The 24,402-nt window shown below is 52.9% G+C and overlaps 1 protein-coding gene across 6 annotated transcripts in view; it reads right to left on the bottom strand.

The window, feature by feature from the left end:
• Positions 1 to 1,044: 1,044 nt before the first annotated feature.
• Positions 1,045 to 24,402, bottom strand: part of TTLL1 (TTL family tubulin polyglutamylase complex subunit L1) — a 58,965-nt gene continuing 35,607 nt past the window's right edge. For 3 of the 6 annotated variants that reach the window (XM_088837541.1, XM_088837542.1, XM_088837540.1), the window contains 9 exons: positions 20,534 to 20,742; positions 18,650 to 18,830; positions 17,343 to 17,477; positions 15,981 to 16,089; positions 12,314 to 12,457; positions 9,230 to 9,316; positions 6,597 to 6,760; positions 2,704 to 2,852; positions 1,045 to 1,561 (listed from right to left, as the gene is read on the bottom strand). In XM_088837541.1, the coding sequence (XP_088693667.1) occupies positions 1,515 to 1,561; positions 2,704 to 2,852; positions 6,597 to 6,760; positions 9,230 to 9,316; positions 12,314 to 12,457; positions 15,981 to 16,089; positions 17,343 to 17,477; positions 18,650 to 18,830; positions 20,534 to 20,742 (1,225 nt within the window). In that variant the 3' untranslated portion in view covers positions 1,045 to 1,514. Of the gene's footprint in view, positions 1,562 to 2,703; positions 2,853 to 6,584; positions 6,761 to 9,229; positions 9,317 to 12,313; positions 12,458 to 15,980; positions 16,090 to 17,342; positions 17,478 to 18,649; positions 18,831 to 20,533; positions 20,743 to 24,402 lie in introns of all 6 variants that reach the window. The other 3 variants (XM_088837543.1, XM_055395210.2, XM_055395214.2) reach the window with 3 other exon arrangements.

Below are 24,402 nucleotides of genomic sequence, written 5' to 3' on the forward strand. Positions count from 1 at the left end.
GTGACCTACCTTATAATAAATTAAATCACATTCTGAAGCTGCTCCTTTCTGTCCAAAGGGCTCATCTTATACATTTGTGAATTTTTAGGAAATACGTATTTGGTCTCCAGCCCCTTTCCCAGCACACAAAACCCTTGTAATTTTCTTTCCAAGAGCTACAGAGCAGAAAGGTGAAATGCCTGTCTTTTGTTATTCCTAACTAGTCCCTTTCAAGCAAATCAGAGTTCGTGCTAATGACTGGTGGCGGGGGCTCCTGGATGGCCCTGAATGTGAACTGGCTACCTGGGGAACCCAGGCGTACCCCTCAGCCTCCGAGGAAGAGAGGGGGCTGGAGGCAGTGATTTAATTAATCATTGCCATGTACTGCGGCTTCGATCCCTGGGTCAGGAAGATCCCCTGGAGGAAGGCATGGCAACCCACTCCAGTATTCTTGCCTGGAGAATCTCATGGACAGAGGAGCCTGGGGGGCTAACAGTTGATAGGGTTGCAAACAGTCAGACACGACTGAAGCGACTTAGCATGCCCATGTAATGAGGCTTCCATAAATATCCCTGGACTATGGAATCGGAAGAGCTTCCAGGCTGCTGAGCACGTGGAGGCCTGGGGAGGGTGGTGCCCCCAGAGCGAGCATGGGAGCCCCATCATCCACACGTTGCCCTGTGCATCTCTGCCACCTGGCTTTTCCTGAGTTGCATCCTTTATGTAAACTGGTAATGGAGTAAGTAAACTGTTTCCCTGAATTTTGCAAGCCCCATTCACAAATTAATTGAACCCAAGGATAGGGTTGTGGGAACCTCCGACTTGTAGCCAGTTGGTAGGAAGCAGTTAACAACTGGACTTGCGATTGGCGCCTGAAGTTGTGAGTGTGGCGGGCAGTCTTGTGGGGCCGAGCCCTTACCTGTGGGATCTGACTCCATCTCCAGGTGTCTGAACAGAATTAAACCGTAGGACAGTGGTACCCAACCTTTTTGGCACCAGGGACCCATTTCATGGAAGACAGTTTTTCCACGGACCAGGGGGTGAGGGGTGGTTTCGGGATGACTCAAGGGCATGACGTTTATTGTGCGCTTTATTTCTGTTATTATTACATCAGATCCACCTCAGATCATCAGGCATTAGATCCTGGAGCTTGGGGAACCCCCGCTGTAGGACATCTAGGGCCACAGCAGAATTCCTTGGTGTGGGAAAAATCCTAATACGCCTGGAGCCAGAAGTATTGTGTGGGCGGGAGTGAAGGAGAAACAGGGATGTTCCACCAGCAACAGATTTCCCTGACCTTTCAAAGAAGTGCCTTTATTTATTTACAGGGTTTAGGAAAGGAAATAAAAGGTCTAGAAAAAGGAAATTCCAAAATAGGTGTCTTCGGCATGGGTTGGGCGCGGTGACAGGTTTTGGCCGGGTCCGGGCCGTGAGTCTTGCCCTCGCCAGGGGTCACTTCCAGGTGGTGAGGACGGTCTTCCCGGCATCTCTCAGTCGGCTCGCTTTGGGCCCCAGCGACTGGCCCGAGCGACTTCTCAACTCTCGGTCAGCCCCGTCGCCCTGCGCCAGCTCCTCGTCATACCTAGAGACAGAGGACCATCTCCAGGGTTCCCCATGGTGTCGCCATGGCAACCAGAGAAGCAGCCCACCCACCAAGGACCACCCCAGGCCACAGAACACATGAGCACAACCTTGCTAAACTGTCACTGTGGACGGGTCCCACACCCTGCAGTTGATGTTTTCACACGGGCCACCAGACGGAGTCTGGCAATGACCTCAAGGAAAGGCATGGCATACCAGGGTAGCCAGAGAGCCGAGCGATGTCTGGAAATACGTTACACTCAACACCTCCCTTGGCATCTGTGGGACGAGGATGACTAAGCCCGGTCCAGACAGGGCATGGGGTGTGAGTGACCAGCCCAGCAGGCAGCGGCCAGGACAGGGAGAGGCCAGTTTCATCTCCACCAGCCATGACTTACCCGCCCCTCCCCACCAAGGCTCCTGCATCGGGCTTGTGCAGTGCTAAAGCACAGCCTGGGGGGGACGTACAGCTGGCGCTTTTACACCAGAAAGAACCTAGAACCTCAGCGACCCTGACCACAAGGCATCTGGTGACCCTTTCTTGCTGGGGTGGGGCCCCCATGAGAGGGGTGAAACCCGCAGCAGGTGTTTTAGGCCCTGGCACCACGCACCTCCATGGACGGGGTCTCCTGTCCCCCCCGGGGCTTCCATTACCCTCCTCAGATCCATAGGCATCATGAGTCCCACTTCCTGTTGGAGGAAACTGGGGCTCAGAGAGGTTTATTCAGTACGCTAAGGTCACACAGCTGGTACGTGGCAGAGGTAGGGTTAAATAAAACCCAGGACTTCGGATTCTTGGAGGAGGAAATGACAACCCACTCCAGTACTCTTGCCTAGTAAATCCCATGGTTGGAGGAGCCTGGCAGGCTACAGTCCCTGGGGTCGCAAAGAGTCGGACATGACTGAGTGACTTCACTTCACTTAGGATTCTTAATTTGGAACTTTTTACCCTGCGGCTCAGAGTGTGACCCTTCTGTCCACTGTTCCAGTGTGTGTGTGTGGGTGTCCTCATTGACCACACCCTGGCTTAGCACCCACCAAGATGTCCACATCAAATGCAAAATGTACTAAGATGCTCAGGGACGTTGCATTAGCTACATTCTGCTGACCTCTGGAAGAGGGTGTGTTTCCATTAAAACTTACTCTCAGAATCACCAGGTGTGGGTTGAGGGTGGGCTGGGCTAGAGATTTCGGAGGATGAAGGATGCATTTTCCGCACTGGGGGTGAAAGGGGAGGAGGGAGGCCAGTCCGCTGAGGGTCATCTTCACGGCAGACACAATGGGGTTTCCCTCTGCCGGACAAGGGGAGGTCAGACCACAACCTGTGGGTCCCTCCCCTTCCTGTCTCCTGAAGGAGAGACGATGCCGGACAGAGGACTCCCCAGGGATGCTGGTGGTTCTGCCTGTGTGTGTGTGTGGGGTCTCCCAGGAGGCGCCCTGGCCCCTCTTCCTACCAGGGACTCTGTTCATAACATTATCACTCTATTGCTTGTGTCGTGTCTACCTTACTGACCAAACAGCTGCAGTGACCACCCCCTCTATCTGGATCATCCCCAGCACCCCACTCGTGGGGAGCGTGCATGCAGTAAGAACCTGCTGAATAAGCAGAGGGGAGACACACAGGTGGGCTTCCAGTTTCCCTGGGCACTGGTGCTGGTCTGTGCAGCTTAAACACAAACAGAAATGAGCGCTTGGTGAGCAGCTGCCATCTGGGGCGGGTGAGGAGGGTCAGAAACCAGGTGGCTCTTCTCAGGCCCCTCCTCGGCTGGTGGGCTGCTCTCCGGGGCTTTTCACAGGCAGGGTCCACTCACAGGGGTCAGAACAGTCATTTTTAGAAGACTGTAAAAGCAGACCTGGCATCTTCTGAACTGGGCCCTGAACGGAGCAGATGCAAAGCGCCAGGCCCTGCAGCTCTGAGGCCGGGATGGAGAGCTGGGGCGGCAGCAAGAGTGTCTACGTCCAGGGGGCACACCAGGGTTGTGACCATAGGCAGGTGAGCTGGCCTCCGCTGGGACACCTGAAGGGCTCTTGAGGGCACCCAGTGGGATGCAGAGTGTCTGGCATGGCAGGACAGGACGGAGCCTGTGATGTCGGGGGCCCATCCAGCCCCCCTCCCCCAGACCCATCCTCCCCGCTCCCCCAGCACCTCGGCTGCAAGCCCACAGAGACTGACGGGTCATTTGAAGCACTGGGGAGCAAGCCCTGAACGGAAGGACCCAGAACCATGGGCTCTGCAGTGGAACCTTTCCTTACTACCACCCGGGGAGAGGGTGGCCGAATGCATTGCAGGGAAGGTCACCTTTTTGTCTCTCCAACTGGAAGCACTGAGGCTTCTGGCCATGCGTCTTACTGGAAATGGGGCGTTTGCCCACACACTCAAGGGGGCAACAGGTTGATGGTAGGCAAAGGACCCCATAGGCTCTCAAGAGCCCACTTCCCCAACCTCCCCAGCACCCTCAGCTCGAAGCGGGGCTCACCCAGGGCCCCCTCGCCTGTCTCGGGGCTGTCAGGAAGGCCACAAGGCCCTGCATCATGGTTGTCACTCTGTACCGCCCACAATGCCAACCCCGGGAGGCTCTGGACGTGCCCCCACCTGGCCCCACCCCCAAACTCTTCCTCTGTACCAAGGACTCTCTGTCCGTCGTCAGCAATGGACAGAGCCTCCCCCATCCTCTGACTCGTCCTGGAAGGTCCCCGTCACCTTCCTGCTCTGAACCTGGCTTCCCCTCCTGCCCCTTGAGTGGGCCTGTCTTCTCTCCCACCGTCCATGCTCCTGGGTCTGCAGGGGAATCCCCCCCCACGCCGCAACTTCTCTCCAAAACCTCCTTCCCAGGTCAGCAGAATCCACCAGCCTTCCCAGCCGACTCAGTCACCTCTAATCCTCCAGGTCACTGACCCTAATTCCTTAAGATTCAGGCTCTCAGCTCACTGCTGCTGGTGACCTCAGTGACCAAACAGATGAGACCCTGATCCCCTGACCTACCGCCCACTCCGATGACCTCTACACCAGCTCAGCCCCACGCCCCGGGGCACCCGACCTCGTCACGTTCGGTGACCCCCCGGGGCACCCGACCTCGTCACGTTCGGTGACCGCACCGCTTGAGAAACCTCAGCCGCCGGCCTCACCCTGACCTCTGCCCCTTCTCTTCCCGGCTCAGTGTCCGACAGCCCCCCACCCGCCCTCTCCCTGTCCTCAGCTGCTCAGACCTGCTGCTTCCCTGTCCTGCCCTCACCTGGCGAGCACCCCACCCTGGGCACTTCCATGCTCTGCCTACTCTAGGCCTTGTCCAGGTAGCAGACGCACTGGAGGATACAACCAACCAGCCAGCTGGTTGCCCTTCAGGCTTGTGACCACCCTCCCTGGGCCCCGAGTGCTGCTCTCATGGACTCACTTCCCGCCCTCCTGGGGCTGCACACTTATATCCACACAGCAGCGGCGCTACCTGCCAGGAGCCTGGAATCAGTGCATGTGTGCAGAGTTCACAACTACTTCTTCACTGTTTTCAAATGTTAAGTGAGGGGCTTCCCTGGTGGCTTAGCGGTGGAGAATCTGCCTGCCAATGCCGGGAACGCGGGTTCGATCCCTGCTCCAGGAAGATCCCACATGCCGCGGGGCAACTAAGCCCGTGCGCCACAACCACTGAGCCTGAGCTCTAGAGCCTGGGAGTGGTAACGACTGAGCCCACGAGCCGTGACAACTGAATCCCGAGCACCCTAGAGCCTGTGCTCCACAAGAGAAGCCACCACAATGCAAAGCCCGAGCACCCTGCAACTAGAGAGTAGCCCCCACGTGCAACTGGAGAAAAGCCCGCTCAGCAGTGAGGATCCAGTGCAGCTGTACATAAATAAAAATATTTTTTACAAATTAAAGAAATGAAATTGCTAAATGTACGTTATGACTTTATAGAAGTAGTTAATGCAACCCTAACAGCTTCAGTCCTTGGGCTCGAGTGCTATTTCCCTCTTTCTTAGCCCCCTTTCCCCGCCCCATGCCCTCTGCAGAAGTGGCACCCGTGGCGACACCCCTATGGAGTGCCCCTCCACACTCTGTGGCCCGTCCACTCTCAGACCAGCTGCCACATGTGGAAATGCCGGCCACACCGGGAGACGGGGCACAGCGACCACCGCCCGTGTCACACGGATCACACTGCACACCCTTCCTGCAGCTCCTCCCCCTGCCTCCCGGCCCCCAGCACAGCCCCAGCCTGGTCTTTCCAACGTCCACTCACCCTTCTGCCGTGAGAACGAGTCGGACCCGCTCAGCCACTGCCCTCCTGATGGGTTCTCACTTTCCCTGCTTTATGTCACTCTCAGGGTGCCACGTAACCCTCTGAGCCTCTGTTTCCATATGTGTAAAACGGAGCCAGTGACGACTCTCACCTCACACGGCTGCTGGGGAAACGAGCTATGACAATGGGTATCAGGCCCCAAATGATATCTGCCTTCCTCTCAGCTGTATCATCCCCATTGAAAGGTGTGTACCGGGTTCCCTTGTGGCTCAGGTGGTAAAGAACCCGCCTGCAATGCAGGAGACCCAGGTTCAAATTCTGGGTAGAGAAGATCTCCTGGGGAAAGGAATGGTAAAACACTCCAGTATTCTTGCCCGGAGAATCCCCTGGACGGAGGAGCCTGGTGGGGTACAGTCCACGGGGTCTCAAAGAGTTGGACACGACTGACCGAGCAACACTTTCAAAGGTGTGCAGACTGAGCTCCTCAGTGTCACACGGGTCTCGGGGTGGACCAGGCGTGGCTGGCCACTGCTCCATGGTGAGTGACTAGCTCCGCCCTGACAGCTCACCTGGCCAATGCTTTACTATTTCTCATGCACCAGACAGAGACTAGACAGAGGCCTGGTTCAGACCCAACACGCGTCGGCAACAAGATCTTTCCCATAACATCAAAAGGCAAAATACTCTACCCGATAAGGCAAGTTCACATGCACCAAGAAAATCCTGGTTGAGCCCTGGCACACCTCCCACCCCCCGCTGCCCCAATTTGACACTCACGTGGCCAGCGGTACAGACCCATGAACTCACAGGATTTCATAATTGCCGAGGACTTCCTTTGGGGGTGACTTGTTCCATTTACAGTCTGGAATTTCACCGTTAGGGACTGCGATGTTGAGGGTGTCGTTGATCAGATTGTACTTAAGGATTCGGTCGTTGGCAGTGCTGGAGGTGAGGGACGGGGATGCGTTTACCTGCAAGAGGAGAGGAGAGAGACCATGCCCTTCAGCTGAATCACCTACCCACCCTGGAGCATGGCTGAACAGGGCAGAAGCAAACACTGGCCATCCCACAGTGCAGGTAAGGTGGTCGCTTTACACTGTCATACCTAACACCTTCAGGAAGCACTTTCTGATCTATTTCTTTAGGTGAAATATAACTTAGGGAATTATTTGGCAGTCCAGTGGTTAGGACCTGGCACTTTCATGGCTGGGGTCCCATGTCAGGGAACTGAGATCCCACGAGCTGTGCAGCTCGGCCAAAAAAAATGAAAATAATAATCATAATACTATTTAAAGACAAGATTAGGAACAGAACCTACAAATCAGTCACCACACAAATAAAAATCTTAGGTCAACGTCCACCACAAACATAACTTCAGCGTCTACCTGTGGTGGGGAGCGCTATTCTCAGCATGGAGAGTTGCCCAGAGCTTTGCTGGAATGAGTGACCCAGTGACTCTGACCAAGCAGCATCATGGGCTGAAGTAAAAGGAAGTGCACCCTTGTGCTGCCTGACCAGCAAAGCAACATTCTGACCAGAGGAGAAGCCCGTCCAGCAAGTCGAAAGTTAGTCCAGAGGCCTCTGGGGAGGTAAGCAAAGTCACCAAGCACAGATATGTACTCTGTGGAGAGTCCCATGGGCCCTCGGTCAGCGCCTATTGACTCTTACTTTGCGCACAGTTGTAACAACCTTGATGGGCTGCTTTCTCAGGCCTGGGAGGGAAGAGGCAGCAAATCTGAAAGTCATTCAGGCTCCTCCCCCGAATGGTCAGACCATGTGTCTGTGCTGCCAGTGAGGCAGCTGATGTGTACAGTGGCAGGGGCGGTATAGACCTCGGGTGCCCTGGAAATTACCACTGTGCTTTATCAGGCCATCCTGAGATTCTCATTACAAACATGCTACAGTTCAGATCTGTTATATTATCTTAGCAACAACCTTCACAGTTAAGATTCTAGTTCATCAAGGAAAGCTTGACTTCCATTGGAGTTATGTAAGATGGAGGAACTTCATGTTGATGGACATGAGTTTGAGCAAGCTCCGGGAATTGGTGATGGACAGGGAAGCCTGACATGCTGCAGTCCATGGGGTTGAAAAGAGTCGGACACAACTGAGTGACTGAACTGAAGATGGAGGAAAACAAAATATAAATTATTTTATGTCTGTAGATAAGACGACTTAGCTATTTTTTTGCAGGTGTGCTAGGTTGCTTCAGTCATGTCCGACTCTTTGTGATCCCATGGATTGTGGCCCGCCAGGCTCCTCTGTCCGTGGGATTCTCCAGGCAAGAATACTGGAGTGGGTAGTCATGTCCTCCTCCAGGGGATCTTCCCAAAACAGGGATCAAACCCACCTCTCTTACGTCGCCTGCATTGGCAGGCAAGATCTTTACCACTAGTGCCACCTGGGAAGCCCAGCTAACTCTCTACATGTATATATGTCTACATACACACACACACGACTTTCTCCTATAACCTGGCTCTCCTGGCAGCTTCTCGTGAGGTCCTCATTTTCCCTGCAAGGACCACTCATGATGACTTGCTCCAGAGACTCAGCTTTGGCTGGCAACAGCCTGAGCTAAAGGGCGTGAGCTGCACCCGCCTTGTGGGTCACACAAGGCTCACACAAGGAGATGCGTGGGCAGAGTGGACGCCTGCACTCTCACTGCCCGCCCAGCCCCATGCCCCTCTCCCTGGAAGCAGAGCAAAGCGGGACCACCCAGCAAGGTGGGCTCCGTGTCTGGGCCTTGAGGGACATGCCAGCCCCTCCCCCACCACCACTGTCATCAGGAAAAGGGCACACGCACCCCCCCTCTTTCTAGAACAGCCATCACTACATCCTGTCTGTGCCTTCAGATGGGCAGATTAGTCCACTTCCAAACTATGCTTTTGTCCCCGGAGTATGGTGTTCCTTATCTCTGGACAGAACACTGTTGCTTATCAGGACTTCCGGGGCTGTGAGCTCCCTTCTTGAATGGGAATAGTGTCCCCCAAGAGGACATGTTTGGGGCCTCCGGAGCTGGACTCACCCAGAAGGACCCATCTGGAAGGAGGAGAAAAAAAAATTAAAAAAATAAAGTACTTCTGGGGAATTCCCTGGTGGTCCAGTGGTTAGGACTCCGAGCTTCCACAGGTTCGACCCCTGGTCAGGGAATGAAGATCCCTGCAAGCTGCACAGTGTGGTCAAAACAAACAAACAAACAAACAAAAAAACCCAAAACGGAAGTGGAGCCACAGGCTCTGGCGCTGTGGGTTGGGCTTGCAGGTGATTGACAGCAGTGTACACATTTCCCAGCCATCAGCAAACCCTCAGACCTGAGCATCTGCCCTCATCCTACCACCCCCGTCTCCGCCCACCCCGGCCTGGGGCCTCGGAGTCGGGGCCAAGCAGGCGCGCGGGGAGCCCGTGGGGTGGCCAGGCGCAGGGTCGTGGGGCACGGGTACCTCGATCAGCCAGGGCTTCAGCTTGTCATCGATGATGATGTCGTAGCCGTAGCACTCAAAGCAGTGCTTGTCGTTGTTCATCACGGGCTGTGGGGAGAGGACTGCAGTTACAGCCAGGGTCCGGGGGCCCGGCTGAGACCCTGACGCCGTGGACACGCGGCACGTGACGGCAGCGGGGCCCTGCGCGTGGGTCTCAATTCTGAGACCAGCGGCTCTCCGCCTCCCCCTTCCCCGCCCCGCTCCCTCTCCCTGCTCGTCCCATGGGGCTGCAGGGTGGACATTTCCCTCAACTTCAGATGGGGCATTCAGGAAGCAACCACTGTGTCTCACTCATCAGAGGCTCAACAACCAGCAACGAAGGTCTCCACGGGCAAAGACTGTCCTCGGAGCGGACAGAAGTCCAGCTCCAAGCCTGGGCACCTGGAGTTCAGGCCTATGCAGCTTCGACACTCACACACACACACACACACACATGCATGCAGACATATACACACTCGCACACACATACACATGTGCACAGACACATACACGCACACACACGCACACACATACACACATACATGCACACACACAGACACATATATACACACACGTGCACACACACACGCACAGGGCCCACTAGGCTGCCAGTCCCTTCACAGGCCCCTTGGGATGCAGCTTATGAACCTCTGTTCTCTGTGACAAAAGTCAAATCCATTTACCTAAGATATTTGGATCCTATTCTCCGTTTTTAATTCCACTTCATAAACTATTCTCCAGTGTATAAAAAACCCACCAGCTGCTTGCTTACAACAGACGCCACGCTGCCTGAGTGAGCCCCTCCGGGAGAAGGCCAGCAAACAGTGGTGCTCCCTGGGGTCGTCTCTGCACCGCACAGCGAGGGAGAAACACAGGCACGGCCGTGAGGGCTTCTTATGTGGCAGCGGGTGCGCGTACTGTACTTAGTACGCTGGACTTAGAACAGGAAACACCTAAGGAAGGGGGAGCCCAGTGCAGCCCCACTTGTTGGAGGAAAACCGGGCTCGGGGGTGGGCTGTTTCATCACATGGAAATCTAGTGGAACCACTGCATTTCCACTGAATTCTGGTGTCCTGATGCGGATACTGCCCACACCACAGTTGCAAAAAGCCTCCACAGAACAGGAAGTCACAATCCTCTATCATCCTCCAGCCCTGCTGTCTCTGGCACTCCGAGCATCCTGCCCCCAAGCTGTGGCTCCCAGCTTCTCCATCGTGTCCCACGTCCCGTGTCCTGGGTCTGGGTCCCCCCGTGTGGTCCTCGCCCCTGCACCACGCCCTTCTCACAAGGTACCGCAGCCGCCCGTGTCCCTGCTATCTCTTCCCTAAATTCCTGGAAGGCAATACACTTGGTAAAAATTAGGAGACATCCTAAAATGAATAAAAGTGGAATAAATGAACCCCTGCTCCCCAAACCCTCAGAGCCTTAGAAATCCCACAGCTTTTCAGCTCTGGAGCCCAAGGCACAGGATGAGACTCTCAGAGGCATCCGCCAGGGGAGCCGGCCTTGAGACGGCTGACCACCCAGGGCCAGGGTACAGTCGTTCTTGATCAGACAGCCAACGATTTCTCAGAGCTTGGCCAGCCAGGGGGACTGAAGCCAGCCAGGAATGAGGTGGAGGGAGCTGGTTTAACCAGGCATGAAGGCGCCCGCATCAACTGTGTTACAGCCTGGCTTGAAATCTGAGTCCAGGACTCCACACACATCCCCACCCAAGCGTCGAAGTTCAAGACATGGCTTCCGTGCGGTAAGAGGCGTGGACTGTGGCCCCCGAGACGTCTCTGTCCGAAAGTTAACTAGACCAACTAGACCCTGCGTTCTTTCCTGTCAAGTCTGCCCTGTGAGCCCGAGATGCAGACTGGAGGAGCTGGCAGGGCTCTGGAGTGCTTGGTGAAACAGGAAGAGCCTGATTCAAGACACAGGAAAGCCAGGGTGTCCATCAGAAGCGCCATTTTTCCATCCATAATTTTCTTTACCAGGCTGTTTCAACAAAACTTTCCACACGTAGGGGAAACAGTATAAACTGTCATTTTCAGAGATAAAATTGGGAGTCGGGGGTCTTCCCTAATGGTCCAGTGGTGCTCCCAATGCGGGTGGCCTGGAATCGATCCCTGGTCAGGGAACGAGATCCCACGTGCCACAACTAAAAGATCTTGCATGATGTAACTAACACCCAGCCTAGCCAAACAGATATATTTTGCTTTAAAAAAAATGAGAGAGGGAATTCCCTGGTGGTCCAGTAGTAAGGACTCGGTGCTTTCACTGCCGTGGGCCTGGGTTCAGTCCCTGGTTGGAGAATTAAGATCTCACAGGTCCTGTGCCCTGGCCAAATAAAAAAAAGAACAGGGGGTGGGGGAAGACCTTACTCTTCCACTGAGAAGATTGCACAAATGTATTTTCACACCTTGGTTTCACACTTTTCACATATGTATATCCACCTCACTGCCAAGCCCATATCACACTTCCTCCAAAAGAACGCATCTCCCCGTATTTCCGAGTCCGGGGGGTGAAGCTCTGTCCACGGCCCCTCTACCCCTGGTGTGTGGGCACCTAATCCAGTCTGCCCACCAGCTTCTGTGCTAAAACTAGCGGCCTGCATGCTGGTGCTCCAAGGTGCATTCTTTACTTTTCCTTGGAAAACAGATGCGCACCTGCTTTAGGACAGTAAAACAAAACACAAAAACTGCAAACCAGCCAACAGGTAGGAGACATGAATAAAAAAAGAGAGGACTCTCTCCCGCACTAAATTTCTATGAAACAGCAGAGCAGGAGGCCTAAAAACAAGGAGGCTGCTGAAAAGTCTATCTCCAAAGATTCTGCTTGTGACAAAGGCTCCCTCTCCATTCAGGGGACACAGAAGAGCCAGAGGTGATAGATGTCTAGGGGACCCGGCCCGTCTGTGGAGGTTCCGAGGCCGTGGCTGCAGGCAGTAAGGCCGTAAAAACCGGTGATTTTAGCGGAAGAGCCACAAGTACCCCCCAATCCCAAACTCTTCCCGGGTTTGCGCTGTCTCTTCGCTCTCTCTGCCCCTGGGGCTCCCACCCCCCGCCCCAGCGCAGGGCTCACCGCCACGGCCTTCAGGGACTGCACGATGATCCAGTGGATCTCGTCGAACAGCCTGCTGGTCACCTCCTTGCCTCGGGTGCTCTCCAGGTAGAGCCGCAGGTTGCTCACGGTCCACTTGCCCCCATGGATGTGGTTGTAGTCCTCCTGGCCATAGAGATGAGGGGGTGGGTGGGGGGCAGGCAAGGCACCCAGGGGAACCCAGCACTCGTTCTCAGCCTTGAGCATTTCCTGGGGCCCTCCCCTGTGGGGGCGGGCACATGGGGAAAAGGCACATGGGCTGTGCCCCTTGGGGATCTGGGATGTGTGTTCTTAAAATACAGTCATCCCTGGGTATCCACAGGGGATGGGTTCCAGGGCTCCCTCAGTCCAAAATCCCTGGATGCAGAAATTCCTTACACAAAATGGCACAGCATTTGCGTGTAACCTACACATATCCTCCCCATCTCCCGTGTCCTTTAAATCACCTCTAGATTAAACATCAGGCTTCCCTGGTGGCTCAGGGGTAAAGAATCCACCTGCCAAAGCAGGAGACACGGATTTGGTCCCTGGGAAGATCCCCTGGAGAAGGAAAAGGCTACATACTCCAGTATTCTTGCCTGGGAAATCCCCCGGACAGAGGAGCCTGGTGGGCTATATAGTCCATAGGGTCAAAAAGAGTCAGACACAACTAACGACAACATCGTCCCTAAGAGAAATCATAGGAAAAACTAGGCTAACTGTCCAGCAGTACCTTTCCTTTTCCAGTCAAAGATTCTTTTTACCATCGAGAAAAAATGTGCTTACTTAAAAAAAAATTCTAGAGGCATGAAGTATACACTTTATGCGAAACACTGACATATGCACAGAAATATAAAACCGAGTACACATCTGTCTGGGGCCTGGAGGAGCGTTGTTTCATCAGAATGATCTCACAGCACTGTTCTCCTACCAACTTGCAAAACTGTGTGTTTCAAGACCTGGCCCTGGTCTCTGATCTCCTTCTCTTGCTCATCCTCCACCATGGGAAACCCTCCAGCAGTCAGGATGAATCTAGCCTCCTGGCGGGCACTCCCAGGGCAGCTCTGAGGTCTCCTGACCTTCGGTTACAGTCAGTCCTTTGAAGTCGGCCTCTCTGGCTGGATTCTGAGCCTCCTGAGAACAGGAACTATCTTGCCATCCTGGTACGGAGTGCAGGGTGGCGCTCTGTACCCAGGGCCCCTGGTGGACAGGCAGACACACTGCTTCACAGCCTTGCTGTGTTCCATATAACATCTGTTCTCTCTGCAATGCTAAACTGGAGCCATGCAAGGCTGAAACCGAGGTTTCTCGGAGTAAGCACTTTTTTACATTAAAAAGCAAAGCACTGACAAATAGGACCAATGTGGAAAGTACTGCTGCGTCTGGGACATGGAGAGACGTCAGACTGACATGCTGCCTCCTCCCTCTTCTTCTGCCATTTTAAAAGAATGGTTTCTGGGGACCTCCCTGGCGATCCAGTGGTTAAGACTGTCCACTTTCAATGTGAGGGGTGCGGGTTCAACCCCTGGTCGGGGAACTAAGATCCTGCATGCCAGGTGGTGCAGCCAAAAGAAAAACAAAAAGAATAATTCCTGTTCCTTATTGATGGAAATAGTGACCCAGTGACTGATGTCCTCAGAAGGCTCGTCAGATGAGACCACCTTCCCAATTTCAGTCTGGCACCCCCAGGTTGAGGCAGCTTTGTAGGTCAACCACTGTGCGCTATCCCAGGACATGAAATGGAGGTCAGTCACTGTCATTTCCCAGCTCTGCGCAGACCTCAGGGAGCGTGCTACTTGGCTACGAAGGGTCTGGCGTCGTTGCTTAGCTGTCCCCAAAAGGCTGGTAAGTTCTGTGCTGTGTCAACTGAAAGATCACTTTCCCATTCTTACGTGTATGACATCTTGGCCGAGCCACCCCTTCTCTAAACCTTGTAAGGATGCTGCTCCTGGAAAAACCTGACGGGCAGGTGACGTGGGGTTGGCTTCGTATGGGAGCCACTTGCCACCCTCAGTGACAGGTGGCCGTGGTCACATCATTTCACGAACAGCAAGGTAAAAACCAGGGCTGCTGTTTGACAGCGAGGCTGGGGGACTTGCCCAGGTCACACAGCGGGTGAGTGACGGACATCGGATTGAGCGCAAGCGGATCTGACCAAATTCTTCAGTAGGGTTACTCAGAAAAGCTTCTTTTCGATCAATATTTACCCTCTTTCTGCTCCAATTACAGAAAAAGACCAGGGTATTCAGGCTTCCATTCAAGCAAGATGCAAGTAGAAGAGGGTCTTTCACAGAGAAATGAGACCTTTGGGTCTTGTTTGCCAGGACTGGGTCAGAGCCTGGGTATAGCACCCCATGTCCCAGCCTTCACTGGCCTCTCCAGGGCCCTCCCTCGCCAGCACCCTCACTCAGGGCTCCAGCGACCTTGACCACTTTCAGCTTCTGCAATGCTCCTTCTGCACGGGCTGTGCCCTCTGCTAGGATGTTCTTTCCACACCTCCACCCAGGGAATCCCTGGCTCAGACTTCAGGTGTCTGCTCAAGCTGCTTCTGCACAGCAGCCTCTGGCCAGCTGGCCTCTGGGATCCTTCATTCCAAGTTCCTCCAGCTCTGGGTCTCCACCTTCAGAGCACGCAAACTGTTTGTGACACATTCCTCCACACGATTACTGGATAACTATCTCCCCTGCAGGCTCTGGGCTCCATGGGAGCAGAGATCAAGGGAATTTCTTCCCGTCACTGTGCGTGTGTGTGCTCAGTCACATCCAGCTCTTTTTGACCCAATGGACTGTAGCCTACCAGGCTCCTCTGTCCATGGGATTCTCCAGGCATGTGGGTTGCCATTTTCTCCTCCAGGGGATCTTTCCAACCCACAGGATTTGATCCACATCTCCTGCATCTCCTGCCTTGCAGGCGAATTCTTTACCACTTGAGCCATCAGGGAAACATACAGAGACAAGGCCAACTGGTGGTTGTGTAAGACCCGGAGCTCTGTGGGCAAACTATAGGTTTAGGATTTTGTTGAGATGACGGTGGTGGTGGTGGTGGTTTAGTCGCTAAATTGTGTCTGACTCCTGCAACCCCATGGACTGGAGCCCACCAGACTCCTCCGTCCATGGGATTTCCCAGGCAAGCATACTGGAGTGGGTGCCACTGCCTTCTCCAGGGGGTCTTCTGGGCCCAGGGAGCAAGCCTGCGTGTCTTACATCTTCTGCCTTGGCAGGTGGAATCTTCACCCATGAGCCGCCTGGGATACCGCCCATCACTGTCGCCCTTAGCAAGGGGCCGACCCAGGGAGGTGCTCAGTGAGCTATGACCATGCATGGGTCCTCTCCTATAATCCTCCCAACAGCCGTAAGGTGATAATATTATCCCCTTTAACAAGTGGAGAGACTGGGGCTCTGACACTCAGTTAATTTGCCCCCAAGGTCAGAGAACTAGAAAGACAGGGCCTGCACATGGGATTTTCCTTCTCCAAGTGCCCCACCCTGACACAGGCTGGCACTCGGCTTGGGCAACCAAACTGGATACCTGCGGCTTCCCTCATCAGTGCCAGGGCATCTTAAATCCAACTCCTCTACCCACCTACCCTGTACTGCAAAGAGAAAAAAAAAACAAAGAAACCCACGAAATCAGTCCCTTTCCTTAAGCTTAGTCGAAAAGAAACACTTACCCCGTGTTTCTGAATGGCGACATTGGTGAGATGGACAAACATGTTGTCCAGCTCACTGGTGCTCGGGGTGTATTTCACTGTGCAGAAGCGGCAAAACCCAAGTTTATACCTAGGTGGGAATTTGAATTAACTCAATGCTTGGAGGACAAGCATAAACAAAATACCACACTTTTTTGTCTTAAAAGAGCTGCGAATATGGATGGACCTAGAGATGGTCATAGTGAGTGAAGTCAAACAGAGAAGGAGAAACACCCTATGGCATCCCTTATGTGCGGAATCTGAAGAGAAATGACACAAATGAGCTTACTTACAAACATAAGGAGACTCACAGACCCAAGAGAACCAACTTACGATTGTCAGGGGTCGGGGGAAGGATGGGGGAAGGGACAGTTAGGGGGTTGCAGATGGATACGGACACGTAGTTATATTTAAAATGGGTAATCAATAAGGACCTACTGTACAGCACAGGGGACTTTGCTCAAATGTTATGTGGTAGCCTGGATGGGAGGGGTGTTTGGGGGAGAATGGAGACATGAATATGTATGGCTGAGTCCCTTCACTATTCCCCTGAAACCATTACAGCATTATTAATCGGCTATACCCCAACACACAATAAAAAGTTTAAAATAAATAAACATATAAATAAAGACAAAAAAAAATGGCAAAAAAAATAAGAGTTGCTTTTTGTTTTGACAATTTAGAAGAGTTGCCTTGTAAAATTTTTATGGTTCTTTTTATGTGAAGGGTTTATTAAGATATAATTTATATGCCATAAAACTCATCCACTTAAAGTGTACAACTCAGCGGTTTTGGGTATATTCAGAGTTGTGCAACAATCACCATTACAACATCTGCGTCACTCCAAAAGGAAACCCTGTGACCACCAGCAGTGACTTCCCAACCCCAGTGCTGGGCAAACACCAAGCTACTTTCTGCTCCTACAGTTCTGCCTGTTCTGGGCAGGCTGTAGAAACGGAGTTGTACAACACGCGGCCTTCTGTGTCTGGTTTCTTTCTCTGAGTATGTTTGCAAGGTTGCAAAGAGTTGCTTCTTATTTTCAAGATTCACATTACTGTCAAAGCCACCATCTTACTCAACACGGACCATGTGCCAGGCACTGCAAGTTTGGGGGACTTGACCAACGACCAACCTACCAACCCTTGCAAGGGTCCCGAGGAGTCGGAGGTGTTGTGTCAAATCGGTCTTTTTTTTTGGCCACACCTCGTGACTTGCAGGATCTTAATCCCTGACCAGGGATGGAACCCAGGTCCCCTGCAGTGGAAGCACTGAGTCCTAAGCAGGGGCTTCCAGGGAATTCCCAAAGCACAGTTTTAAGGATGGAAACAAACCCCTGGCTCTTACATGTAGCAGCGCAGCGGGCGGTACGTAGACACCAGAACGTACAGGCGCAGGTCGAACTTCCTGCCGCCGATTAGTAACGGGTTGTTAATGTACAGAGAGATGACGTAGGCTTCCTTGGTGGACTGAGTCACGAACCTGGGTGCGGCAGAGAAGGCCGAGCTTAGGTGCAAACACCAGAGCGCTTTAACAGAGAACAGACCTGAGGTTACCAAGGGGGAGAGGGCTTCAGGGAGGGATTGATGAGGAGTCTGGCATCAGCAGTGGCATTAATATTATATACAGAATGGATAAACAAGGTCCTACTGTAGAGCACAGGAACTGTATTCAATATCCTGTGATAAACCATATGGAAAAGAATATGACAAAGAATATATATATAACTGAATCACTTCGCTGAACAGCAGAAATTAACACAACGTTATAAATCAGCCTTACTTCAATAAAAGAAATTTTAAAAGACCAGAGATCTTTAGTTGGCTGGTGACAAGCTTGCTGCCTCTCATCAAGTGAGAGGCTGGTTCTTGGGGAGAAAACAGGGGCTGGGGGTTGGGGGAAGTATCCAAGGAGGAACCCCCAGGGGCTGGCATCATGCAGTCAGACTTCAATGCAGGACACGAGACGGTGTCCCTGCTATTCCTGGGAAATCCTGACATCACACACCCCTAAAGGACGGCACCCATGGTCCAGGCATTCCCCAGCAGTGAAGAACCTCACAGAGGCAAGGAGTGAACCTCAGACTAAATCTCCTGGGGTCCTCTGCTCCAAGGAGCCCCCGGCCCAAGGAGGAGGCCTGACCTGACCGCACCCAGGTCTTCTCTTACCCTGGCCACACACACTGCCCGGTGCTCGGGTCCACCTCCAACTCGCCCCCGTGAGGCTGGTGCCACTGTGTCCCCAGTTTACCCCGATGAAAAGCCCGAGAGTCTATACAACAAAACTGACTCAGGCGGTGAGTGTCAGACAGGGGTGCAAGCCCAGGCACCCAGGGGTTAAGCACGTGCTTGGCCACCTCAGAAGCACCAGGCCTGGACGGGTCTCCCCCCGACTTCAGAACAAAGAGCAGCTGGCAAGGCTCCCTGTTCCTGTGACCTTACCTGATTTGCACACCTCTCTCCAGGTGAGATTCTATGCCTGGTGATGCTGCTGTGCCCACAGGGCCTGCCCTGCCTCCAGGTGTATACCTGCACAATTGTGTGCACACCTGGGACAGCAAGCCCCGCACCCCGCCCAGCCCACCAGCTCGTGGCCAGAAGCCCAAGGACATGAGACAGCTGCTGCCAAAGCGCACGGGACGCCCGCCCACTTACGAGGATGTTTTGCTGTCCCGGGACCACTTTTTGATCTGCGAGAGCTTGTTGATCAGGAAGATGCCCTTTCCCTGGGCTTTGCCACAGGGTTTCATAATCCAGGTACTCGAGGGGCTTTTCCGGAACTCCTCCACGAACAGGTTGTAGTCGGCGGGCAGCATGTAGGTGATGGGAACAAAATCTGAGGGGACGGGAGAAGGGACAACGGTAAGTCAGCCCAACAGGGGCCACAGACAGAAAAACACTGCCACTGCCTTTCCAGGGCCTGTGCCATCACCTTGCGCCCCCTGCCCAGCATCTGATGGAGCAAGGACTTCTGCCGTTCGATCCATGTGAGGATCCATGTGAGACAGATACGTCTTGCTTTATTGCGCTTCACAGATACTGTGGTTTTTTTTACAAAATGAAGGCTTGTGGCAACCCGGCATGAAGCAAGTCTGTTGGCACTATTTTTCCAACAGCTCTGGCTCACTTTGTGTTTCTGTGTTACATTTAGGTAATTCTCACACTATTTCCAACTTTTTCATTATGATGTTTGGTGAACCATGATAAGCAATCTTGATGTTACTGGGTGGGCTGAGACTTATGGAAAAACCCAAGGGAACTTTCTGGCCAAACCAATACTACTGCAAAAAAAATGACAACTCACTGAAGGTTCAGATGATGGTTCGCATTTCTAAGTAATAAAGTATCTCTAAATGAAGGCACGTGCATTGTTTTTTTAAGACATGATGCTATTGCACACTTGACAGACCACAGTTCCGTGCAATGATAACTTTTACAGGTGGAGGGAAACCACAAAAAGTCACGTGACTTGCTTTATAGCAATGTTCCCTTCATTTATTTTTCATAACTTTGTTCTTTTTATTTATTTTTGGTGGCACTGCATGGCTTGCGGGCTTTTAGTTCCCTGACCAGGGACTGAACCCAGGCCCCTGGCAATGGGAGCATGGAGTCCTAACCTCTGGACCGCCAGGGAATTCCCACTGTGGTATTTGCTTTATTGTGGTGTTCTCTAACTGAACCCGCCATCTCTCCGAGGTCTGCCTGTAACGAGTTCTCTTTCGGCTGCATGCCAGTTACTCTGTAAATCTGCTGCTGCTGCATCACTTCAGTCATGTCCGACTCTGTGTGACCCCATAGACAGAAGCCCACCAGGGTCCCCCATCCCTGGGATTCTCCAGGCAAGAACACTGGAGTGGGTTGCCATTTCCTTCTCCAATGTGTGAAAGTGAAAAGTGAAAGTGAAGTCGCTCAGTCGTGTCCGACCCTTAGTGACCCCACGGACTGCAGCCTACCAGGCTCCTCCATCCATGGGATTTTCTAGGCAAGAGTACTGGAGTGGCTTGCCATTGCCTTCTCCAATCTCCGATATAGTCACTACTCTGTAAATCTGTACCATTTAATCCCCACAGCAACCTCTGAGCTCGGCATTGTTATTATTCCCATTTATCAGACAAGGACACTGAGGCCCAGAGAAGTCACATATCATTTTCCCCAAGTGTGCAAAGGGATTCTGAAACTTTCTGACAGCCCAGCTTTTCTCGCAGGGTGCAGCATGAACACACTGCTGTCTCCGGGCCTTCCCAGACACAGAATTTATCCCTCCCAGCAGTCTGTAGCCCACAGAGTGGCCCCCGCCCTCCTGAGCACATTTCCAAGGCACTGACACAAACTCAAGATTCCAAAGCTGAAGCCCTCCCTGCCCTCTGCCCTGCTCCTCCGTATCCTGTAAACACTTGGAAAGAAAGAGGTGCTCACAACTCGCACAAACACATTCATCCCTCAGAGCCAACAGCTGCCATCCCCGTGCTGTGTGCCGATGGGGGAAAAAATGCCATGGCTGTTTATTTAAAAGGTGAAGCCAGTGGAAAGGACACGAACCCAGGTAGAGGTACTTCCCGCTTTCGTCCTTCTCCGCCAGTGGGCTCCCCTCCTTCTCCAGCTCCTTCCTGTATCTCTTGATGTTCTTCACCATCAGGTCCTTCCGCGTCAGCTCATAGTGGTTCGGGAAATGGTTGACTATTTGATCATCCGAGAGCCGGTAGCCAGTTTCAACACTAAAGACATTGCGGATGGTCTGCACGCTCATCCTGAAAGAGAAGCGAAGAAGGGACGTGCTGGATGAAAGCTCAGGGTGTGTCCACGTGGAAGGAGGACTCATTAAGGCCCAGGAAGCTCCAACCAGGAAGCGTGTTCCTCAGCGCATACCTGTCCTTAGCCCGCACCTGAGCCCAGAGGGGTCCAGCCCATGGCAGCAGGATGTGCGTCTGTGGCTATACTCAACAGTCTGGGGCGGGGGCTCTTCTGAGCCTGTGCCCTGACTGGCTGTACTCTCTGGCATGGAGCAGATGCTCAATAAATGTTTCTTGGTTAATGATAACATTGATTATAGATATTACATGAGATAGGCCCTTTCTGACCATGAAGCCAAGAAATTCATTGACTCAATATCTGCACCCCCAGTCAGGAAGGACAGGGACCCCTTAAAACCAAAGCCCCAGGGACTTCCCTCATGGGTATCAGCGAAGTCAAAACGGAAGCAGTCTTGTTCAGGCTTTAGAAGCTGGAGACTGACTCCTCACCCTGCCTGCAAGCACAACAACTGCTACCAGCAATCAAGCAGCACTTTGGATAAGAGAAGGACAGGACCCTGGATTTTCTCTTGAGCCCCTGGAGGCCTGGCCAGCCCTCTTGGGCCAGGAAAATCCTGTGTCTCACAAGGTTTGAGACAAACAGGATTGTGACAGTGAAAGTAACCCCAGAGCCGCATTTCTGCGGTTTACGCAAAACCGCTGATAGTATCAGCCCCCAAAACTGCCACCTGAAGTCTCAACCGTGGGGCGGGCACGCCATCCGGGACCTTTGCCCACCTGAGACTCCAGATACTGAGCGATGTGCCAGTGCTGGTCAAGTCTGGATGTTGGTTGGCCCAATTTGGTGATGCGCGTGCTGTTACTTTCCTCTGCTGTTTCTATTTTTCTTCTTTTAACGACTGTATATTGAAATTAAGTCGAGTAACCGACTCGATGGACATGGGTTTTAGTGAACTCTGGGAGTTGGTGATGGACAGGGAGGCCTGGCGTGCTGTGATTCATGGGGTCGCAAAGAGTCGGACACGACTGAGTGGTGGAACTGAACTGAACCCTCTATTAAATATTGAAACCGCTTGTGTATAATGAGTGTTTCTTTTGTTAATGAATCCTTCCAACCTAAAAGTGACCAGGGATCCCCCTGCATTGGGAGCATGGAGTCTCAGCCACTGGACCCCCAAGAACTCCTTTTTATGCTATATGATATCCTATTTTATACTGTTACCACGAGAAAAAAAAAAAGCAGCTGTAATTCCTGAATACTGTCAAATGTTACTCAGGGTTCAAATCTCCCCAACAGTCCAATAAATACTTTTCATAGCTTCTGCAAATAAGAAGCCAGGTCTTCTCATTAGTTGCTCTCTCTCACATGTCTTTAAATCTATACTTTCTCCCCCACCTTCCTCAAATTTTTTTTCTAGGCAATTTATTTGTTGAAGATACTGGGTGCCTGTTCTGCAGGGGTTCTCACAGCTTCCTTGTTTACCATGCTCCCCGGGGCCCTGCACTTCCTATAAATTGGGGGCCAGACCTAGAGGTCCAGTGAGCTGCAGGCGGATGGGGAGCAGAGCTGTGTCCTGGGCAGTGCGTGCTCCCACTGGCCGGCACATCCAGCCTGGAGCCTTTCCCCTCAGGATGTCGGTGACTAATCACCAGCTCCGCCCAAGAGAAATACAATGTGGCCCACGCAGCTGAGTCATATAGTCAATTTTCTAGTGGGCACATTAAAACAAAAGTTAAAGAGGCAAGAATGATTCTAATCTGACTCACTGGAAAAGACCCTGATGCTGGGAAAGGCTGAGGGCAGGAGGAGGAGAAGCGGGCGATAGACGATGGGATGGTTGGATGGCATCACCGACTCAATGGACATGAACTGGGGCAAACTCTGGGAGACCGTGAAGAACGGGGAAGCCTGCCACGCTGCAGTCTGTGGGGTTGCAAAGAGTTGGACACAACTCAATGACTGAACAACAAACAACAGTCCAACATCTTATCATCTCAACATATAATCAACATAGAAATGAGTGGTGAGGGATTTTACATTCGTTTCTCTGTGCTAGAACTGGGAGTGTACACCACACTCGGGCACATACATCTTTGTTTGCATCAGCCGCACGCAAGTGCCCTCTTGCCCTGTGGTCAGCGGCTTCCGTCCTGCACAGACGTAGATCCTTATTTCGTGAGGGGTTATAAAATGGTGAAAATTCTCCTTTCTCATTCCTCCTTCATTTATTGGCAGGAATGTTTCTATGAGGAGAAATTTTCCTTCATGGACAATTCAGACGCCCGTGAAGGGTTTCTCCAGGGAAGACTGAGTGACCTTTTTCCTGCATCAGTTTTCCAAATGGTGAGCTGGCTTCCTGCCCCTCCCCCCGCCCCCTGCCCCAAGGACGTGTGATGAGCTGTGTTCTGGTTCCCTGTCACTGCAGAACAAACGACCCAATGTTCACTACCTAAGATAACCACCATGGTATGCTATCTCTAGGTTCTGTGGGGTCAAGAATTTGGGCAGGGCGCAGCTGAGTGCTCTGCCCCACACAGCACTGAGGTCACTCAGGGGGATTCAGCCAGCTGGTCTGGGGGCCCGAGCAGGCTTTGTCCACAGCTGGCACGTTGTGTGGGGGGCTCTCCCGCACGACAGTCCTGGGACGGGCAGGCATCTCATGTAGCAGCTCGTGGCTCCGGCTGGGGCTTCCCACACAGGAAGTAGAAGCTGTGGGCTTCTTAAGGTCTGGGCCCCAACACAGAACACACTGACCATGTCCCACTGGTCAAAGCAGTCACAGAGCCCACCCAAGGTCAGGAGAAGGGGACAAGACCCTTCTCTCACCTCCAGAGGGAAGGAGTATCAAAAACATGGCTATTTGTAGAGGGGGGAGGCCACACAGCACATCTTATGAGATCTCAGTCCCCAGCCAGAGACTGGACCAGGGCCACAGTGGTGAAAAACGCCGAGCTCTAACCACTAGGCAACCAGGGAGCTCCCCACTGTGGCCATTTCAAATATATCACAAATTATGTGGGTGGTAAAGAGTCTGCCTGCAGGAGATGCGAGAGACACAGGTTTGATCCCCGGGTCGGGAAGATCCCCTGGAGAAGGAAATGGCAACCCACTCCAGTATTCCTGCCTGGAAAATCCCATGGACAGAGGAGCCTGGCGGGCTATAGTCCATGGGGTTGCAAAGAGTTGGATACAACTGAGCAGCAGGCACGGTGTTGGGTCTGTTCTTCTGAGGGGCATGTTTACGAACTCAGGTTCAAACAGGCAGCGTGGTTTCAATCTGTCTCAGTTATTCTTACTGAAGCTCTGCTGCTGCTAAGGCACTTCAGTCGTGCCCGACTCTGTGCGACCCCATAGACGGCAGCCCACCAGGCACCGCCGTCCCTGGGATTCTCCAGGCAAGAACACTGGAGTGGGTCGCCATTTCCTTCTCCAATGCACGAAAGGGAAAAGGGAAAGTGAAGTCGCTCAGTCGTGTCCGACTCTTCGCGACCCCGTGGACTGTAGCCTTCCAGGCTCCTCTGTCCATGGGGTTTTCCAGGCAAGAGTACTGGAGTGGGGTTACTCAAGCTCTAGTTCTCCTTATTTTGGGCAGAAGGAACTCTCTAAGTTGCCTTCTGAGTCTTACTAACATGAATCTAGTAGTCCTCGACCACGTC

This window comes from Moschus berezovskii, chromosome 6, assembly GCF_049115385.1.
Source record: "Moschus berezovskii isolate FMDL1 chromosome 6, NW_MosBer_1.0, whole genome shotgun sequence".
In the NCBI taxonomy this organism is placed as follows: domain Eukaryota; kingdom Metazoa; phylum Chordata; class Mammalia; order Artiodactyla; family Moschidae; genus Moschus; species Moschus berezovskii.